At 43.6% G+C, this 21,781-nt stretch overlaps 2 protein-coding genes and 1 long non-coding RNA gene across 6 annotated transcripts in view; 1 reads left to right on the forward strand and 2 right to left on the reverse strand.

Moving 5' to 3' along the window:
- The window catches only part of LOC122234326, a 95,822-nt gene that overhangs the window by 63,803 nt on the left and 10,238 nt on the right, over nt 1-21,781 (reverse strand). Inside the window, exons 2-3 of the long non-coding RNA XR_006212088.1 lie at nt 20,434-20,570; nt 18,924-18,996 (exon numbers count right to left, since the gene is read on the reverse strand). This is a non-coding gene — a long non-coding RNA (uncharacterized LOC122234326). The remainder of the gene's footprint in view (nt 1-18,923; nt 18,997-20,433; nt 20,571-21,781) is intronic.
- Nucleotides 2,941-11,717, forward strand: LOC122234315 (vomeronasal type-1 receptor 4-like). Of its 4 annotated transcripts, none has more exons than XM_042970247.1 (4): nt 2,941-2,999; nt 7,578-7,719; nt 8,131-8,581; nt 11,657-11,717. In XM_042970247.1, exons 2-4 carry the CDS (start codon nt 7,706-7,708, stop codon nt 11,699-11,701), a joined length of 510 nt encoding a protein of 169 aa, XP_042826181.1. In that variant the 5' UTR covers nt 2,941-2,999; nt 7,578-7,705; the 3' UTR covers nt 11,702-11,717. The 4 variants fall into 4 exon arrangements, with proteins under 4 accessions (XP_042826181.1, XP_042826182.1, XP_042826178.1 ...); XM_042970248.1 differs by having other exon boundaries at nt 11,592-11,671; XM_042970244.1 differs by lacking the exon at nt 11,657-11,717 and having other exon boundaries at nt 7,578-8,848.
- LOC122234310 (vomeronasal type-1 receptor 4-like) lies at nt 15,241-16,891 on the reverse strand. The gene has a single exon (XM_042970239.1). The coding sequence runs from the start codon at nt 16,832-16,834 to the stop codon at nt 15,584-15,586; it is 1,251 nt and encodes a 416-aa protein (XP_042826173.1). The 5' UTR covers nt 16,835-16,891; the 3' UTR covers nt 15,241-15,583.

Consider the following 21,781-nt stretch of genomic DNA (forward strand, 5'->3'; position numbering starts at 1 on the left):
AACATTTCATCCTAAAGCAGCAGAATATACATTCTTCTCCAGTGCACATGGAACTTTCTCCAGAATAGACCACATACTGGGACACAAATCAGCCCTCAGCAAGTACAAAAAGATCGAGATCATACCGTGCACATTTTCAGACCACAATGCTATGAAACTTGAAATCAACCACAAGAAAACATTTGGAAAGGTAACAAATACTTGGAGACTAAAGAACATCCTCCTAAAGAATGAGTGGGCTACGGAAGCAGTTAAAGAGGAAATTAAAAAGAATACAGAAGTCAATGAAAATGATAACACCCCAACCCAAAACCTCGGGGATGCAGCAAAGGAGGTCATAAGAGGAAAGTATACAGCAACCCAGGCCTTCCTAAAGAAGGAAGAAAGATCTCAGATACACAACCCAACCTTACACCTTCAAGAGCTGGAAAAAGAACAGCAAATAAAACCAAAAACCAGCAGAAGTCAGGAAACAATAAAGATTAGAGCAGAAATTAATGCGATCGAAACCAAAAAAACCAGAATAGATCAATGAAACCAGAAGCTGGTTCTTTGAAAGAATTGACACAACTGATAAACCACTAGCCAGTTTGATCAAAAAGAAAAAGGAAAGGACCCAAATAAATAAAATCAAGAATGAAAGAGGAGAGATCACAACCAACACAACAGAAATAAAAACAAGAAGAGAATATTATGAGCAATTATATGCCAATAAAATAGGCAATCTGGAAAAAATGGACAAATTCCTAGAAACATATACACTACCAAAATTGAAACAGGAATAGAAAATTTGAACAAACCCATAACCAGTAAGGAAATCAAACTAGTAATCAAAAACCTTCCCCAAGGGGTGCCTGGGTGGCTCAGTCGGTTGAGCATCCGACTTCAGCTCAGGTCATGATCTCACAGTCCGTGAGTTCTAGCCCTGCGTTGGGCTCCATGCTGTCAGTTCAGAGCCTGGAGGCTGCTTCAGATTCTGAGTCTTCCTCTCTCTCTCTCTGCCCCTCCCCTGCTCACGCTCTGTCTCTCTATATCAAAAAAATGAATAAACGTTAAAACAATTTTTTTTAATTAAAGAAAAAAAAAAAAACCTTCCCCAAATCAAGAGTCCAGGGCCAGATGGCTTTCCAGGGGAATTCTACCAAACATTTAAGAAGAGTTAACACCTATTTTCTTGAAGCTGTTCCAAAAAAATAGAAACGAAAGGAAAACTTTCAAACTCATTCTATGAAGCCAGCATTACCTTGATTCCAAAACCAGACAGCAACCCCACTAAAAAGAGGAATGACAGACCAATTTCCCTGATGAACAAGGATGCAAAAATCCTCAACAAGATATTAGCCAACTGGCTCCAACAATACATTAAAAAAATTATTCACCATGACCAAGTGGGATTTATACCTGGGAGGAAGGGCTGGTTCAATATCTGGAAAACAATTAATGTGATTCATCACATCAATAAAAGAAAGGACAAGAACCGTATGATCCTCTCAATAGATGCAGAGAAAGCATTTGACAAAATACAGCACCCTTTCTTGATAAAAACCCTCAAGAAAGCAGGGATAGAAGGATCATAAATCAAGATCATAAAAGCCATATATGAACGAGCCAATGCTAATATCATCCTCAATGGGGAAAAACTGAGAGCTTTCTCCCTAAGGTCAGGAACAAGAAAGGGATGTCCACTCTCACCACTGTTATTCAACATAGTATTGGAAGTCTTAGCCTCTACAATCAGACAACACAAAGAAATACAAGGCATCCAAATAGGCCAGGAGGAGGTCAAACTTTCACTCTTTGCAGATGACATGATACTCTATATGGAAAACCCTAAAGATTCCACCAAAAAACACTGCTAGAACTGATTCATGAATTCAGCAAAGTGGCAGCATATAAAATCAATGCACAGAAATTGGTTGCATTCCTCTACGCCAACAATGAAGCAACAGAAAGAGAAATCAAGGAATCGACCCCATTTACGGTTGCACCAAAAACAATAAAATACCTAGGAATAAATCTAACCAAAGAGGTGAAAAATATATACACTGAAAACGATAGAAAGCTTATGAAAGAAACTGAAGACACAAAAACATGCTTGCTCCCTCTAGAGCTACCGAAAGGGGGATTGGGTGGGGGATGCTGTGGAAACAGTTCTGGGGAGAGAAGCAGCAGCTCCACCAGAGACTGTTGAAAATGGTAATCCATCGGCCGGACTGCAGCTGTATCTCAATCTCTTAGAGTAGGGTTCTCCTGTAGACTCTGTTTCAACAGAAATGCAGGAGATTCACATACACACAATACTTTGAGAGGCAATGTTTGGCAAAGCGGTTGTCATTGTTGGCTTCCCCTGACGATCACCTGGGAAGTGTTAACAACTATCATATCCTGTGCCCACTTCCTGCTCGTATATAGCCATCCTATCACTGTGTACTCTCTTGGTGGAAGGGCTCAATGAAAGCTCTGGGGTCCTTTTTACAAGGTCAATGTTCTCATTCAGGAGAGCTCACCCTCATCACCACAAGGCCCCTTCTGCAAATGCTGGGGATTCGGTTTCACCATGGGATTAAGGGTGGGGGTGGGAGTTGGAAGAATACACATTTAGTCACTTGCACTGCTATAAATACTTAGCTGATATTTAAAAACAAGGCACAAATTTATTTCCATAACAGTTCCTAGATGAAAACCATTTGAGTCTTGGCTGGGTACTCTGATCACAATGTCGCCTTCTAAATCAAGGTGTCAATCAGCTTAGACTTCCTTCTCCAGATCCTACGTAATATTCCACTTCTATCATCTTTAGGTCGTTAGCACAATTAATTGCCATCTTGTGGTTTCCACATGTGCCCACCTACACTTAGGCTCAAAGACAGCAACAGTCTTTATGCTTCAAATCTCTGATTTCCTCTTGTATCTAATATCTCTGGATTCTCTCTCTCTTTAAGGATCTTGGAATTACTCTGGATCCAGCAGATAATCTAGGATAACATAGCTGCTTAAAGGTAATTTCATTAGTAACCTTAAATCCTCCAAATCCATCTTACTTGGTATCATAACAAAGCCGAGAGAGTCACCCTCCAATTGGACATCTGCCTGTAATTATTATGAAATCAGTGGAAATTTTGTAAAAAAATTTTTTTAGAATTATCATTACATTCACAACTCTCTCACCTCTGGTTCCCTTTTCATATGGTTTCTTAGAATGAAAAAACATGGGTGAATTTCTCTCCAATTTTCAGGTACCCTAAAAGCTTAAGTGTTCTTAAAGCTCATATTGTTAAAACAAAGGGTTAGGTCTTAGAAATATCACAATACATAAAAGAATCTTCATCAGATCAATGTTGGGGCATAAAATGTCCTTGACCCCTAACAGTTCTTCAACAGAGATGCAGAGTTTGGGATGAGACAGCTCTTTCCCACACTTGCAACTCTGGATACCAGTAAAAGCCTCTCCAGCCTGACCGACCAGTCACATCCTGCACCTGATTTCCCAAGGAATGGCTGAGATTTGCTACCCAAAACTGCACCTTCCCTCCTGTACTGTATGCTCTAGTTCCTGACGTGGGGGCACATTGTAATTGAGCAAGAGTTTTGCCTCCTGAGCTGAAATTAGGAACTAACTATCCATGACACTTGATATTTGCCCGTAAATCGAGAATTGACGAATGGGTGTCAAGCAGTGACCTCCAATCTGCCTTGTGCCACTTGCACCCTCCCAGTTCCCTGGCTCCTCTTCCCCACCGTATGCTCCTCTCCCACCAGGGTCCTCATGCCCCCACCCCGGGAGCCCCAGTCACCTGCTAAACCTCCACACATCCCTCACCTGGACTCAGCCCTATGAGACTTCTGCATCCCACTCCAACCTCCTTCCCGTCACCTTTTTGACATCTGTCTCTAGGTGACCGCTATTCCAGGGACTCCAGTGCCACCCTCCTCGCCTTCTATCACCCCCAGGACCGGTGAGGTCCCGCCCTTTCTTTGTCTTGCCGAAATTCCACTCCCAATACCAGTATCTCACCCATTTCCTGGGTCCTCTACACCCACACCTTGCGGTGCCCCAGCCTCCACGCCTGCAGGAATCCAATCCGCACCCACATGCATTACTCCATCCCTATCTCCTCTGACCCTTTCTCCTGGATTCCCTCACTGCCCACTACCCTCACTGGCCCCCTGAATGCCCTCTGCCTCTTTTGCCTTGTTCAAGGTCTCCTCCAGGGTTCCTCTCCTCTTCACACATTCTCTATTGCCTTGGGCCACGCTGCCCTCCTCCAAAGCACATCCGCCTCACACTTTTTCCCTTCACCTTCCCACCATTATTTTCACCACTCCAAGACACTGTCTTGTGTGTCTCGTACCCACACCGACCATTAACATCTTCCCTATGAAGTGTCCGTTTCGATTATCCCCTTCCACCCCATGAAACTCTGCACCTCTTTTTCCCAAGATGCCAGTATGCCTCATACCGGTCACTTCCCAGCACACTATGTCTCCATGTACCAGCAAACGTGGCAACTCCCCTGTGGCATTGAGCACACGTTTGTCTTTTATCCCTCTACCTTGTTTCTTCTCCTGCGCTATTTTCTTCCCTCACCCAGGACCTCTGCACCATGTTGTCTCTATGTTCTTCTTTCCTATGCCCTCCCTCTCACCTGCTCTGTCACACACCCATGCACTGCCACTCCCCCCCACACCCCAACATCCCCACCACACATCCGACTTAGAGTGGTGATGCTCAAAGCGATTTTTAAGACTGTATATTGTATATATTCTCTGTATGGGTAGTTTAGGGCTTGAAAGCATTACAAGTGATAATGAAGGCCTCCAGACAGCCCAGAAGTCTGGAGGTACTCCTCTTTTTCTGCATTTGAACATTTCATCAAGACACACACACCCACGATGAAAGCGTATGTTGATTTTATTAAACTGATTGTGAACTGTGAGTTAGTGTGAAGGTGTGGTGAATATAAATGTCAATGGGGGTGAGTTTCTAAGTGTTTAGGATGTGCCTGAATACTTGTGAATTTCAATTACAGTTGTGAGTACACGAATGACCACGTATGGGTCTAATAGTATGTGAGTATATGTGAGGTTGGGTGTATATACACGTGTGTTTGCGGATGTATGTAAGTGTGTAAACCATTAACGTTTGCATGCAGTCTGAGTTGCCCATCACTATGGCTCTGACTTGAAAATGGCTAGTAATTGCACAATGAACTTCAATAGTGGAATTGTCTGCAGGGAAAACCACAGGATCTGTTTCAACTCCTACTTTGTGTTTCTTCTTACCAAAGCAGTAAATGCTCAGTACTGAAAATTCAAGGCGGGGGGGGGGGGGGGGGAAGCGTACAGAACTGTTGGAGCTCTTTGATCCTCTTGAATTAAGTAAGTGAGGATGGGCTCATCCAACATTTATAGGTTGGGAGAGACTTCTGGTTAAGCCATCTGATCCTACTGCTTTAGTCTGTGAGAAGAGACTCTTAGAAACTTCTCTCTTTCCTCTCTGGGTATTGTGCAGTCTTTAATTCTTATCAGTGGGGTCAATAATGGTAAAACCAATTTTCCTACACAATCTTCAAATTAATTGGCACTGAATTATTCAAACATGTCATATTAACTTTGTGTGAAATGAATCCTATAGTGAGTTATTTACATCATGTTCTTCCTTTTGCTTGTATCTCTGCATATTCTTCCCTAGTATTTTGTCTCATTCTGTTTCTGTACAGATAACCTTAACTGATGGTTCCTTTCAGTGGCCTGAGGATTAGGAAAGTACTAGTTTCTGGGTAGAGGAACCTCTCTGGGAAGTGAAGAACCCAGGGAGATACACATCCTTCCCCACTAATCCCTCACGTGTCAGAACACACTATTTGCTGCTGTGCTTAACAGGAGACACGTCTACCTACAGGGATCGAGGGAGAAAAATACAAGCCTCCCACAAATAGTCTCCTACAAGGTTCTAACCAGAAAGTCATAATTGTTCATCATAATTAACAAATGAGAGAAAAGTTCCAGGAACATCGTCAGCTCCCAAACCTGTATTCCCAGTGCAGCTGTAAATGAAATAATTGCAGTGGTGAGACAGGTGACCTCACAGAATCACAAACCTATATCTCAGGGTCTGGCTGGCCCCTCCCACTGGCTGCTGTGCCCTTCACAGGGAGCCCCTCAGGCAGCAGGAAGGACTTGGTGAGGATCCATTTCAGTCTAAGAGGCAGTGTCTGTATCAAGACTCTGGGTGAGTGATCCTATCAGAAAAGGGTGCTATTCTGTGGATTACCTAATTCACTGTGAAAGCCATGCAGGAACGTGCAATATTTCTGAGGTTTGAGCTGAGCTAGTTAAGAGGATGTGGGGTCCTAGACCTTCACCTGTCCCTGATGGCTCTTAATTCAGTGAAGTTAAACTTCGCTCAATGTGATTGCTGGTGTTCAGTGCAAGTAATAATATACACTGATTTTTAAGTCCTTAAGAAATGAATTGTAAAATCAATCTCCTGTTCTACATTATAGGAATTATAGGCTAAATTTTCAGGGTTACTAGATGTGCAACTCTCACAGCTCCATGGTTGTAGTGAAATGTATGAAGAATTTACAGGAATCTTCTGATCCTGTGCAGAACGTGTATCCAAATGGTAATGTCTTGAATTGAAAGTTTTCCTGTAACCTTGGATGTAGCACACAATGATGGGGACAGTAACTGAGTCTCCATGGAAGACATCATCATCTGTTGGTTACAGTGAAACTATACTCATTCTGAAAGTTAGGAAATGAACAGGTAAGGGACAGTTGACATAAAAACGGTGATTTTCAGACAGCAGCTTTCAGGTTCATATCATGTTCTTTCCAGGTGTTTAAAAATTACTCTACCATCAATACAAAAACCGAGTATTTTGAATCCTAAAGTGTGTAAGATACATGCCTTACAGAGGTCATTTTACAGTGATGCATTTAATATTTCACAAATCTTAGTTCATTGCTAATAGTTTTCCTTAATTCACATAAGTACTCACTAATAAGTACATAGTGTATCACTCAAAATTAATGATAACTTAGAGTCTGCTTTACACCATTTGATCATGCATCCGTGTTTCATGTGCCAGAGTTTATGGGATTGTTGTGATAATTCAGCAAACCCAGTGTAATGCCATTACACTTGTGTTCCTCACATAAAAGCACACGAGTCTTTCTGTTGCCATCTTGCATCTACGACATATAACTGCAGGTTCCTGCAGTATGCTATTGCCAGAGCGCATGCACGTTCACTAAGGTATTTAAGGCTTACCCATAACTGATACTATCCTGTGGAATAAAGTTTTACAAATGAATGGAAACTTGTTGTGATGAAAATTATACAATACCCCCTACTCTGAAGTTAACCACAAGGTGTCAAATCAGAAGTAACCATGGATCTGATTCCTGGATGGACACAGCTAACTAGCCGTCTAGCAGACCGTGGGGGCTCAGTGCACTATCACGGTTTCCAGCCCAACCGGTTCCCAGTCCCCACGCAGCCGGAAGGAGCAGATTTGAACAGATCCTTAACCTCTCTGTGTGTCTGTTCTGTTCATCTTTTAATTACAGCCACAGTAATGCCGACCTCATAGATGTGTGGAGCATGAAGAAGTTCTCACGTGAGTGCCTTCACAGGAGTGATTTTACATTATAAGGGCTCTTGAAAAAGTTCTACATTCAGCCCTCGGAAAGCAACTATGGAAAGAAAACTGTAAGTAGGTGTTTCCAAGTGGCAAGGAATGGAAAGCAGAACATAGTGGATTTCAGCTGACGTGATACATGTTGCGCATGTCTCATATTTCCGTGCAGGAAGTTCTAGCCCAGGAGGCAACGGTCAGTGACTGGGACCAGAGACAATGGTCACAAGGGATCTGGCCATCGGTCTGATCTTCTTAACACAGACTACCATTGGAATCCTGGGCAATTTCTCACTTCTTTGTCATTATATCATCCTTTCTTTCACTGAGTACAGGTGGAGGTCCACAGATTTCATTCATAAGCACCTGATTGTAGCCAACTTCTTAGCCCTATTCTGCAAAGGAGTCCCCCAGACCGTGGCAGCATTTGGGCGGAAACATTTCCTCAGTGACATTGGATGCAAACTTCTTTCCTTTCTTCACAGAGTGGGGAGGGGAGTGTCCATTGGTAGCATCTGCATCTTGAGCGTCTACCAGGCCATCACCATCAGCCCTGGGAACTCCAGGTGGGCAGAGCTTAAAGTTAAAGCGCCCAAATACATTTTCCCCTCGATTTTCCTGTGTTGGGTCCTGCAAATGCTGGTGAATATCATTTTCCCTATGTACTTAACGAGCACATTGAGCGATAAGAACATCACAAACAAAAAGCATTTTGGATACTGTTCTTCGGTTCGTCATGACAAAGCTAGTGACTCACTGTATGGACTGTTGTTATCATTCCCCGATGTGTTATGTCTGGGGCTCATGCTCTGGGCCAGCAGCTCCATGGTTTTCCTTCTGTACAGGCACAAGAAGCAGGTCCAACATATTCGAAGAACCAATGCTTCTTCTGCATCCTCCCCGGAGTCCAGAGCCACCAAAACCATCCTTCTCCTGGTGAGCACCTTTGTCTATTGTTACACCCTCTCCTCCATTTTTCAAGTTGTTTTGAGTGTTTTTGATAATCCCAGCTCCATCTTCATAAGTGTCGCTGCAGCTGTGTCTGAGTGTTTCCCATCTATCAGTCCGTTTCTGCTCATGAGCCACAACTCCAAGGTACCCAAGGTACCCAGGCTCTGGTTTGCCTGGAGAAGGAATATAAGATCTCCTTGTCTTCAGAAAAACATGTAGACTGTATGTACTTCTACAACATACAGTTGCCAATTCACTCAGCCCCCTCACAGTCCTAAAAAATTTTTATGAGTTTTTCTCTCTCTCACAAGAGAGGTGCAGCCTGCAGCAGACGGGGGTTTCTGTGCATTGATGTCTGTGCTGCATACAGAAACGTGATCGGTGTGCATCGTGTCGTTGACCTGTGTACCGTATTACTGTATCTGTAACATTTTAAAATACATATCACCAATAAAATCATGAGCTGTTGTGAGCAGATTTATGCATAATGCCTTTACATGGTCAAGAAGGAGTTTAAATGTATTGACAAAAAGGACTCTGTGATTAGTTTTTCAAATCATGCTGAAATTTCTAGGTTGACACCTAACAAATACTAAGTGTGCACTTCCAAAGAAAGGGGGTCAAATGTATACGTGTTTTTAAATGTTTTGTCAAGACCTACAGGATCGAAGTAGGATGTAAGAATAAAGTCAAAAATAAGGATTGAGGTACAAAACTGAAAAATACATTTTATGGAATTTAAAACAAAACCACTTGGCACAGCAATATTCATACCAGGTAACATATACTTCATGGTTTGCCTTTATTATGATTGTCAAAAATGAGGAAACTCTGATAAATGGTCACAGCAAAGAAGAGCCGGAGGAGACATGACCACCAAATATAAAATGTCATCACATACCTGATGTGTTCTCTGTTGATGAGTTAGAGGCCTCAGTCTCAATCAGACAGAGGCCCTGTCTCACGTGCTGTCACCTCTGTGCCAGTAGGGGTGGCTGACATAACCCACCAAATTCAGAGTCCGGTCTCCCAGGGAAAGGTCACCGGCACCATAGGGCAGGGTCACAGGGCTCAGTCCCTCCATCCAGCAGTGATGGAAAAATCCTTGTTTCTTTGGCTTCCCAGCACGTAAAAGGAAGCCCAGCCCTTCCTGGACTCCTGGAGTATTGGGGACAGCACACATCACTGTGAGTGATGAGTCTGTCATTGCAGCCTCTGGCAAAGGGAGGAGGCCTCCACCTGGAAGCCACACGGTGTACGAATGTGGGGCCACTACAACACAACTACAAGGTGTGATTTTTTTGAAAAGTAGTGATTAGCTTGTAAGTGAGCTCTCCTCAGAACTAACCCTTAGAAATCCTGAATGTCTTGCTTGATACTCCAATTTGATTTACTCGGATTTACATATTCTTTACCTAATGTCCTTTTTCTGTTTCAAGAACCCACCCAGACACCACATCTCATTCTGTAATCGTGTCTCCTCTGACTCCTCTTTGTGGGCCATTTTCCCAGACTTTCCTCATTGTTGATCATCTTGACAGACTTGAGTACTAGTCAGGTATCTTGTAGAATGGACCTCAGCATTAATATGGTACTTTCCTCATGATTATCTTGGGCTTCTATATTTTGGAGAAGAGAGCTCAGGGTATAAAGCGCCATTCTCAGGACATCATATCAAGGCTACAGCCCAGCAACATGACTTATCATTGTTCACATCGGCCTACGTCCCCTGGATGAGGTTGTGTGTATGAGGACCCTTCGGGAAACTTACGTGTCCCCTTTCATATTGTACCCGTCGCAAGGAAGTCATTGTGTGTGGCTGACATTAACGAAAGGGATCTTGTGCTCTGCCTCCTTAAGGACAACGTTTCTTACATAAATTATGTGGAATTCTTCTGAAGAGGTCCTTTTTCTCAATTTATTATTTATTCAGTGATTTCCCAAAAATGAATAAATGTTGAAAAAAAATTTTTTAAAAAAAGGGGTCGCCTGGGTGGCTCAGTCGGTTGACCATCTGACTTTGGCTGAGGTCATGATCTCGGGTTGTGGGTTCGAGCCCCACGTCAGGCTCTGTGCTGACAGCTCGGAGCCTGGAGCCTGCTTCGGATTCTGTGTCTCCTTCTCGCTGCCCCTCACCCACTCATGCTCTGTCTGTGTATCTCAAAAATGAATAAACATTAAAAAAAATATTTATTCAGTGATTTCCTCTTATCAGTTTAGACTCCTGCACATCTGTTTGATACTGAGTTACAACCAATACGGCCTCTTCTGCTCTTGTTTAAATTCAAGGTGTTCTGGGGTGCCTGGGTGGCTCAGTCGGTTAAGTGTCCGACACTGGCTCAGGTCATGATCTTGCGGTTTGTGGGTTTGAGCCCCGCATCAGGCTCTGTGCTGACAACTCAGAGCTGGAGGCTGCTTCAGATTCTGTGGCTCCCTCTCTCTCTGCCCCTCCCCTGCTCATGCTCTGTCTCTTGGTCTCTAAAAAATAAATAAATGTTAAAAAAAATTTTTTTTAAATAAAATACAATCAAGGTGTTCCAACTTGACCATGAGGAGCTCTTTCGGGTGACTCCCGTGTCCCTCTGACATAGCCCATTTTTAGAAACCGAGTTGTTTAGCATGTCCTGACTTACGGCACCGCAGCTCTGCAGGCTGATTTCATACACGTCCTGTCCTAGTCCAGGCTGCACCGTCTCTCCAGGAAGCCCCTGGCTGCTGCTGTGGGGGAACTGTGTCATGGACCAAGGCATGGACACTAGGTATACTCACTGCTCCTGGGTGTCACTGTGTTCACACCCTCTCAGCTCAAACACCAAGAAAACGTATGTGTGTGTGCTGAAACGCTCGTGCACATAGGTAGAAACGTGTGTGGGCGGCGATTGGTGTCCATACACAGCCAACATGACTTCAGGCTGATGTCTCCAACTCCAACCCATTCCTCATGGATCATTCTAACTTCCTGCCCTTGCTCATCTGTCACCTGTCTCTCCAACGGTGACAAACGTGGATCTCACCATCTGCAGTTGTGAGCCAAATGCATTTCTGGCCCAATTTGTATAGGATACCGGCCCTCTTGTGCCTGGTTCTTCCAGGCAAAACATCTGAGTAAACTATGGGAGGGCTGCAAGAAAGCGGAAGGACAGGTAATGACATGGAACATTCTGAGGTAGAGGAGGAGGAACACCTGGATACCTGGGAAGGGAACACCTTACACAGCAGGAGATACTGGAGGGGGGGGGTGGGAGGGGAGGGGCAGACTATTAAGGATATCAAGGATTATCTGTATTACAGGATTCCCACCTGACAATGGCATTCCAGGGGAAGCTGCATGGCAGGGACACCACCCCGCTAGGCCCAGAAGACAATGCATCCGGTCAAAGAGCATAACCCTCAAGCCTTTGAAATCTAAGGGAATTTTCCCTCCTAGATTTTTTACCTATTGCGGACAGGTGACCCATTTCCTTTTTTCAATTTCTTCTTTTGGAATGGGAATATCTAAACTCTCCCCATGCCATTGTATTCTGGAAGCAGGGAATGTGTCTGCATTCACAGGTTTATAGCTGGAAGAAAACAGGTTTTCCTCAAGAGGAATCATGTCTCAAATCTCAATTACTCTTGACTTAGATGATAGTAGCTGAGATTTGGGACTTGGAGTGGATTATACAGTGGTTTAGACTTTGGGGCTGTTGGTATGGGGAGGGAAGTGGATTTTCCTGGAGGACATGAGTTTGAGGGGTCCAGCAGGCTGAGTGTTAATGACCAAACTGGATCTTTTCAAATTGATAGGCTGAAGTCCTCAATCCCAGTATCAGAAGGTGACTCTATTTGGAGTTAGAACCTTGAAGGCTCTCGGAGTTAAAATGAGTACATGAGGGTGAGCCCTGATCCACTCTCAGTGGTGTCATTATAAGAGGCAATCTGAGACACAGAGAGGCTCCAGACCTCTGCATGCACAGAAGACACACTAAGGGAGGACACAATGAAAGGGTGGCCATTTGTAAGCCAAGGAGATGTCACAAGAAAATACACCTTCTGATGTGTCTTGGACCTCCAGCCTCCTGAACTGTGGAAAAAAATACCTGGCTTTTTTTTTTTTTTAAAGCCACGCTGAACATTGCATTTTGTTATGGCAGCCCAGGAAAACTGACACAAAGTTAAGGGTCTGCCTGATCAATCCTGGGACCTCCAAGGAGCACCCCTAATCTCTTTCAATGGGATCCCAGGTCCCCAGCCTCTGAGATGTCAGCTGCTGTGGCCTGACTCTCTCCGGGAGCAGAGCCCTTACAGGGAGGCCACAGCAGGGAAACAGAGGCTGGGACATGTCTCCCGTACTATGCCTGCCCATCCACGGGAATCAGGAGAAGGGAGTCAGCACAGGCTATTTTCCACTGGGGGAGGGTGAGGTTCAGTGGAGGGTGGGGGGACTGCTGGTTGGGTTTGGAAGCGGAACTTTCAGTCCCGACTTTGGACAAATGTTAACTTCCCTGCTTGTCAGATGCCTCCTGGGAGATGGCATGTTGCCTGCATTCCTCACAGGGATCCTGTGAGTCCCACAGGGGATTCTCCCTGTGAAAGCACCTGTGTGAGCCTTCATGTTATGCTCATAGAACTTCTGTCCTTGCACCCCAGTTCCTGATGCTGTCAGATCCTGAAGGTACTGGACTCCACCCAAAAGGGCATTCTTTTCACCTTCCTATAAAATCTCTTTACCCTTGGGGCACCTGGGTGGCTCAGTTGGTTGGATGACCGACTTTGGCTCAGGTCATGATCTCACAGTTCGTGAGCTGGAGCCCCGCGTCGGGCTCTGTGCTGACAGCTCAGAGCCTGTAGCCTGCTCCAGATTCTGCTCAGGCTCTGTGTCTGTCTTTCTGTCAATAATAGACGTTAAAAAAAAATCTCTTTACCCTTTATTTTACCACCTCTAGACAAGGCTCCTAGTTTCCAGCTTTGAGAGTTAGATAAAGGTACCACTGGAGCTTCCTATTTTTTTTTGAAAAGTAGTTCACCCTTCTCTTCTTTCTTTCCTGCATCTGCACTGCAATTCCAGGCTTGTGCAATCTCACATCCCCAGTGAAGTTCTGGGTTGATGGGAGAGGGGGAGGGGGAGGGAGGGAGAGAGACGGGGAGAGAGAGGGAGAGAGGGGGAGAGAGGGGGAGAGAGAGGGAGAGAGAGGGAGAGAGAGGGAGAGAGAGGGAGAGAGGGGGAGAGAGGGGGAGAGAGGGGGAGAGAGAGGGGGAGAGAGAGGGGGAGAGAGAGGGGGAGAGAGAGGGGGAGAGAGAGGGGGAGAGAGAGGGGGAGAGAGAGGGGGAGAGAGAGGGGGAGACAGAGGGAGAGAGAGGGGGAGAGAGAGGGAGAGAGAGAGAGAGGGGGAGGGGGAGGGGGAGGGGGAGGGAGAGAGAGAGAACCTGTAAAGAGGAAAGAGGAGAGATCTCCGGCTCCCAGAGGTGGGTTTTTGGACGCTGAATGTAACACTCATCACTGTCCTTTGTTCAAGTTAGGAAGAATCCCTGCAGTCACTCAAGTGTCCATCCATGGGCACTGTCTGGACAGGAATCACTCCTTGAACTGACTCTCCTCCCAGATTTTCGGTCCATATGAAAAGCACAGCTTCTCCCCTGGGATTGGGCCAATGACTGTCTCACTTTCCCAAATTTCAGAGTCTCTACTGTTCACAAAGAAAGATCTGATTTCAAGTGGATTTCACCTCTGTCAGAAGCTGACTTTGACTTGGATTTATTACAACAAAAAAAAAGGTCAAATTCTTTGTTTTCTGGGGTGCAGTAACTGATACATATGTTTCATCTTCTTTTTGACTTCAAGTTTTGGGAGAGTGTGCCCTTTCTGTGGCAGGAATGGGTTGTCTCGCTCACAAGGTTTTGAACCACACTTTTGTCTGGGGCAGGAGGATTTCCCTCTTGAATGGGACATATCATTTCACATTCTCCCCTTAATGCCCTACTGATTTCAGTCTCCTAGAATCACCATTCATCCTAGGATTCTTCTAGGATCATCATCATTCAATTGGGGCTAAATTCTCATCCTTTGGAACCTGCAGCTTTGGGGCATAGGATTCCAAATAAACCTGCATCCTCTGTCCTCCACACAGACATATAGCACCTGAGAGGCTATCACCTTTTTTCTGAGCACAGTCTGAGAATGAAGCCATGCGACACTAAAAGCTGATACGTATCTCAAGCAAGGTTATTATAGTGGGACATATTTGAAGCTGGCTCTGGGCATATACTTCCAATTTTAGTTTAAACTCACCAGGAAGATGTTTTCAAGGAATGACTTTCCTAGAATGGTGGCAACCAGCACTTATTGTGGAGGGGAGATGGTGTGGTTCCTGAAGCTCTTAGATGAGGACTCAGATATCCTTTCAACTTCTGAGGATTTTCTAACTCACTATGTCTCAGGACTCCACTGGATGTTCAAGCAGACTTCTCAGGCTTAACTTTCTCCTCAGATCTCCAAAATTCTTGTCACCTTTGTCACTGCCATTTCTCGGCTAAAGTTTCTTATTTTCCTGTACAACAAATTCATCTGTCCACTGCTCCAAAGGATGACACTCATCTATTATCTTCAAAGGTACTTCTTTAAACAAACATCTATGAAAAACAGTCCAGAACAAAAGTTCCCCGTGCCTCTGCCCACAAGACATGCACATACATGAGAAACCCATGGAGAATTGACTTCCAACAATATTGATAACCCATTTTTTCACAGTATTAAACTCTGGCAGATTTTTCTATGAGTACATCCCTGAGTGAAGCACTCCAATCAACAGATAAGAAGCTAGAATCAAATCCACTCAATTTCCCTCAATAGCATTTCATTAAGACAGCTGTATTCAGAATACTGGGCATCAGAATGAGGCCAAACAGCTTTGTCCACTTCCAGTCTGCCAGTGTGTGGCCCATTTCAACCAGGGGATGCAACCACCAATGCCCATTAGTGTCCACGCTGGAGAGTCATGTGGTTACTTCCTAGGTTCTGTATTGACTTTTCCAGCAGGAGGAGTAAATAAACAACTGGGCATTGCTCAGACACATACAATTCACATTTCTTCTGGTAAGATTAGGGGATTTTGTGTTCCTTATCCAGGAAAAGCAGAGCCTACGTACTGTGGAGTCTTGTCTCATGAGCAGAAATGGGCTGATGGCTGGAAAGCCCACGGAAATTACTGCAGTGGTCTTCACCAGCCACCAGCTGGGATTATAACTAAGAGCAATACAAGCATGAAAGATGGAGGAGAGGAAGTGGAAAGACACAAAGGTGCTCATGAGGACGAGGATGCTCTGCGTGGCTCTGGACTCAGCAGAGGATCTGGGGGTGACATTAGTGCTGTGAATGTGCTGGACCCGCTGCTTGTGTCTGTACAGGAGGAAGACCATGGAGCCGCTGGTCCAGATCGTGAGCCCAGAAAGTGAAACTTCAGGAAATACTATCAATGCTGCATATACAGAAACTGTGATTGTCTCAGTATCTACAGAAAGACAATACCCCAAATCTCGTTTCTTTGTGATGTTTTTCATGTGCCAGTTGTTAGATGCATATAACACATACATAGGAAAAATTAAATTTACAAACATGAACTGGATCCAACAGAGGGAAATGGAGAGGCCAATGTACTTTGGGGCTTTGGTTTTAAGGTCCTTCCAACAGGAGTTCATGGGGCTGATCGTGACGGTCTGGAAGACACTCAAGAGGCAGGTGCTGCCAATGGACATTCCCCTGCCCACCCTCTGAACATACAAAAGAAGTTTGCATCCAAACTCATTGAGGAAATATTGCAGCCCAAAAGCTGCCAGTGTCTGGGGGACACCTTTTGAGAGCATCGTCAAGGAGTTGGCTATAAGCAGGTGCATGAGGATCAACTCTGTGGGTCTCAAACTCCCTTCGGTGTGGTAATGGAAGACATAATGGTGAAGAAGGGAGAAATTGCCCAGGATTCCAACTATCGTCTGTGATAAGAAGATGACTGCTATTGCCAAATCCCTGGGGGCCATTCTGTCATTTAGCACATTTTCCTCTAAATAGTAGTAACAATCATTCTTCTGAGCAAAGAGACTCATTGAAGAATCTGACACCAAGAGTAACTTCCGTGGTCCTGTGAGACTGCCAAAGACTCCAAGAGACAGGAGTAAATGGAGAAACTTTCCGGTATACTCCATGGAAAAGTCAGCACTAGGAACGAGGTGATCATAACTGGGTGAAGCTACGATAAGCAAAAGCATATAAAGAGAGCGTAATACAACATTTTCAGAATAAACTGAAATTTGCTAGCCATATTAGGTAAGAGAAAACCGCAGTAACTACCCATATCATACAACAAATCAATTCTGAATAGATTGCTCATCCAAATTTTAGAGATAAATAATGACATTTATAGAAAAACAAAAAGAGAATATTCTGTGGCCTTGAGATAAAAACATATTTCTTAAACAGCACAAAGCATATTAACTGTATATGTGACATGACAAAGTAAATTATAAAAATTAAGAGCCGGTTCTCCTCAAAAGACACACACACATGGGAGAGAAAGAGACACAGAGACAGAGACAGAGACAGAGAGAGAGAGAGAAGAGAGAGGAGAGAGGAGAGATTGAGTATAGTACAAAGAACGCTTACAGGCTCACAATAGAAAACAGTGGACAAAACTTCCCGACAGAAACTTCAAAAGAGGTTACTCAATGGGTAATGCATGTCCAAAACATGTTCAATGTCCTTAGTAATTGGGAAAATTAAAATTAAACCACCACTTGGTACCACCATACACTGACCAGAAAGCTAAAATGAAGTGAGTTAATACCACGTTTTGGCAAGGTTGTGGGTCAGCCAAGATTTTCATACACTGCTGGTGGGTGTTAAAATTGCTACAAACATTTTAGAAAACTGTGTGGTAGTCTCTACTTTAGCTGACCAGATGTAATCCTATGTCTCAACAATTCCACCTTTACAAATTTACTGAACAGAAATGTGTACAGGTATTACCAAAAGACCTTTTAGGGTTTATATGCCAGCACTACTCCATTACTCATAGTAGCTCCCATCTCAAAACTACCCACCTGCCCATTAACAGTAGAATGAGTCAATCAAGTGATATTCACATAATGGAGTCCTATACAGCAATGCTAATGACTGCTAGTAACCGGTTGTATGCAACTATATGGATAAATTCACAAAATCAGATAGACTGAGGAAAAAAAGGCCAATATGAGAGAGTTCATTCTATAGGATTCCATTTATAGAAAGTGCAATACAGGCAACAGTGATCTAATCTCTTAAATGTTCGAATGGCTGTAAACTTATTCCCAAGAACTCCAAATCTATGAATATATGCAGCAGAAGTATACCCTTGGGGACAGTACTTTAATTTTTTTTTAATGTTTTATTTATTTTTGAGACAGAGAGAAACAGAGCATGAGCAGAGGAGGGGCAGAGAGAGAGGGAGACACAGAATCCGAAGCAGGCTCCAGGCTCTGAGCTATCAGCACAGAGCCTGATGCAGGGGTCAAACTCATAAACTGCAAGATCATGACCTGAGCCGAAGTCGAATGCTTAACCGACTGAGCCACCCAGGCGCCCCTTGGGGATAGTACTTTAAAGGGGGCACAAGAGTTTCTGAAGGAATGACAGAATTCTGTTTCTTGATGTTGGCATTGTGTACAGGGTCACATTCTGTTTGTGAAATTCCACTGAGCTGTGCACTTATATCCTGTGTAATTTTTTTATTAAAAAAATTTTTTTTAAATGTTTTTATTTACTTTTGAGACAGGGAGAGACACAGCATGAGCAGGGGAGGGGTAGAGAGGGAGACACAGAATCTGAAGCAGGCTCCAGGCTCTGAGCTGTCAGCACAGAGCCTGACATGGGTCTTGAACTCATGGACTGTGAGATCATGACCTGAGCTGAAGTCGGATGCTTAACCGACTGAGCCACCCAGGCGCCCCAATTTTTTAAAAAATCTACAACACCAACCCCCCCCCCAAAAAAAAAACTGGAAGTAGCTGGGGAAAGGTTGTTCTTGTGAATATGTGTGACCTGCTGATTGTGTCTGTGCAGGATGAAACTTAGAGCCACAGGCCTAGATCACGAGCCCAAACAAGAAACATAAAGGACTAATAACAATGCTACATAGGGAGTACCTGTGATTTTGTCACGAAATTCAGCAGAACGGTATCTGAAATCTTTGGAGTTTTGTTATGTCTTTGGTGCTGTGTTTGACCTTATATAAATACGAAGAATTTTATACAGCATATACAGGATCCAGCAGAGGAAAACAGAAACCTCAATATATTTGGGAGCTTTTTTTATTCTGCCCACCTGGAGTTGATGCTGATCGTGATGGTGGAGACATGCAGGAAGGTGATGATGTCAGTGGCCTACTGTGCCAACTCTGTGGGGGAATAAAACAAATTTGCATCCAAAGTCATTGTGGAAATGCTTCAACCTAAAAGCTGTGAAACATCCCCACCACACACACACAATTTGTAACCAGCAGAAAGAATTCCTGAAGACCACACAAGAGAATAAACAATGGACAAACCGTTCCAACAAAAACTTCAAATAAGAGGTTACTCAATAGATAATACAGGTGTAAAAATGTTCTATGTCTACAGTAGTCACAAAAATTTCAAATATAACACTACCGCCTGGTGCCATCAAACACGACATAAAAATCTAAAACAAGGAGGACAGGGGTGCCTTGTTGGCTCAGGTGGAAGACCATGAGACTCTTGATCTCAGGGTTGTGAGTTCAGACACATCATTGGGTACAGAGATTACTAAAATAAACAAACTTTAAAAAAAAGAATAAAAGGAGAATGAGAGAAACAACAAGTCTTTGCAAACTTGTGGATCAACCAAGAATCTTGAAACTACTGGCAAACATTAAAATTTGGAAACTGTGTGGTAGTATAAACTTTAGCTGTCTTGGATATACTATGTCCCAACAAATATACAGCTATGAATATACTCAACAAAGTGTGTCTGGTATCCCTAAAAGACTGGTTACAGAATTATATACCAGCACTACTCGTTACTCATAGTAGTCCAAACTCAGGAATACCCACTTCCCATAAAAAGGACCAGCCATCGGTGAAGGTTTTCATAGTCATACCATGGAGTCTTCTACAGCAGATCTAAAATGCTAACAAGACTACGCAAGAATACAAATCAATTTTCAAAAGTCATATGGCATGAGAAATAAGTCATCATTACACATTCAGGCAGTATGACTCCATTTATATCAAGTACAAAATGGGAAAAGTGATCTAATCTTTCCAATCTTGGAGAGTTATGAACCTATTCCCAAACATCACAATCCTACAAATATAGCCAAGAAAACTATACCCGTGGGGACAGTGACTTAGAGAGAATACAAGAAGATACCCAGAATTCTGACAACCACCTGTTTCTTCATCTTGGAATTGCATACACCGGTGTGGTCACTTGTGAAATACCAGTGAGTTGCATCATTAAAACGTGTAGATCTTCTAGTTTTTTAAATACAAACCATCAAAATAAACTTTCAGGGAGCTGAGAAGACTCTGTGCTTGTGTCTGGCTTGCTCAATGAGTCCGTACAGAAAGAAAACTTATGGACCAAAAGGTCCAGATTGGAGGTCAACGATGAAACATCACAGAATAATAATGGTGCTTACAATGAGTCTGATATTTGGTTTAAAAAAATTCAGGAGAGCAGCATCCTAAATATTTGTTCCTTCTTGCTATATCTGCCATAGGAGTAACGATATTTACCAGCACATACAGGGTCCGCAAAGGACAATGGAAATCCCAATATCCTGGGGAGGCTTTAGCTAATCTCCACCCACCTGGAGGTCTCGGGGCGAAGAGGCAGCTCGTGCCAATGAACACACCCTGCCAGCGTTGTGAGGACAGAAAACAGATGTGCACTCAGAAATGCATCGAAGAATGTTTCAACTCATGGCTCCCAATGTCTTGGGGACACCTGTAAAAGGAAATGACCAAGAAGCAAGTATAATCAGGTGCCTAAGAATCACATCTCAGGATCTCAACCTGGATTCCCTGTAGAAGAGGAAGAGACAGATGACGGTAAAGAAGGGAGAAAATGCCAAGGATTCCAACCATCATCAATGAAGAGGAAACTGTTCTCATTGCCAAATCCTGGAGTCCATTCTGACAGATCCCAGTGAGTAATACTGGTCTTCAGAATCCGAGTATCCTGCACTGGAACATGTCTTTTCGACTGCATGTATCATATCAGTTGAGACACATTATCTCTGAGAAACATATTTACTTCAGTTTGACTGTGTCAAGGTGCCTCCCACAGTCAAAAAAATAACCTTTATTTTTTTTTCACATTTTATTTATTTTTGAGACAGGGAGGGACAGAGCATGAACAGGGGAGGGTCAGAGAGAGGGAGACACAGAATCTGAAACAGGCTCCAGGCTGAGCTGTCAGCACAGAGCCCGACGCGAGGCTCCAACTCACGGACCGCGAGATCATGACCTGAGCCGAAGTTGGCCACTTAACTGACTGAGCCACCCAGGCGCCCCAAAAAAATAACCTTTAAATACCACTTAAAATGCATGAATCACTGCCTACTACCATACATATGGAATCTTTTTTCTTTTCCTAAAGGCATGATGGAGGCACGAACATTATTTCTATGGCAGAGATAAAGACAAGCTAGGCACACAGGGGAAGCAATCTCAGTTCACACATTGGTTAGGGGCCGAGTGGAGACTGGAACCTGGCACGTTGGAGCGAAGACAGTGTCTGAACCTCTGTGCTCCACTAACAATGCACGTCAGCTGTGCCTTCAAATAGTCCAGACGCATGTTTAATTTTGCATTTATACTTTCCATCTTATTTCACACTATATTTTATTTTATATGTTTGGTGTAAAAAGCATACATTTTTCATGAAGGATATTTTATTTAGGTGAATAACATATGTAAATAAAGTTTTAATATAATAAAGTCCAGAGGCATGAATTACAGGCTAATCCTGCAGGAGACACCCCTGTGCCCACATTAGATTTCATAAATGCAGTATTTGCTAACAATACTTTGGCAGTAGGAAGAGTCATTTCCTGTCACAGTAAGAACAAAAGTCATGGCTTCCACACACACAATAGTACATCATAGTACCTTGTTCTCTAATCAACGGTTTATAAAATCCTACTATAAGATGAA

Source organism: Panthera tigris, chromosome E2, assembly GCF_018350195.1.
Source record: "Panthera tigris isolate Pti1 chromosome E2, P.tigris_Pti1_mat1.1, whole genome shotgun sequence".
NCBI lineage: Eukaryota > Metazoa > Chordata > Mammalia > Carnivora > Felidae > Panthera > Panthera tigris.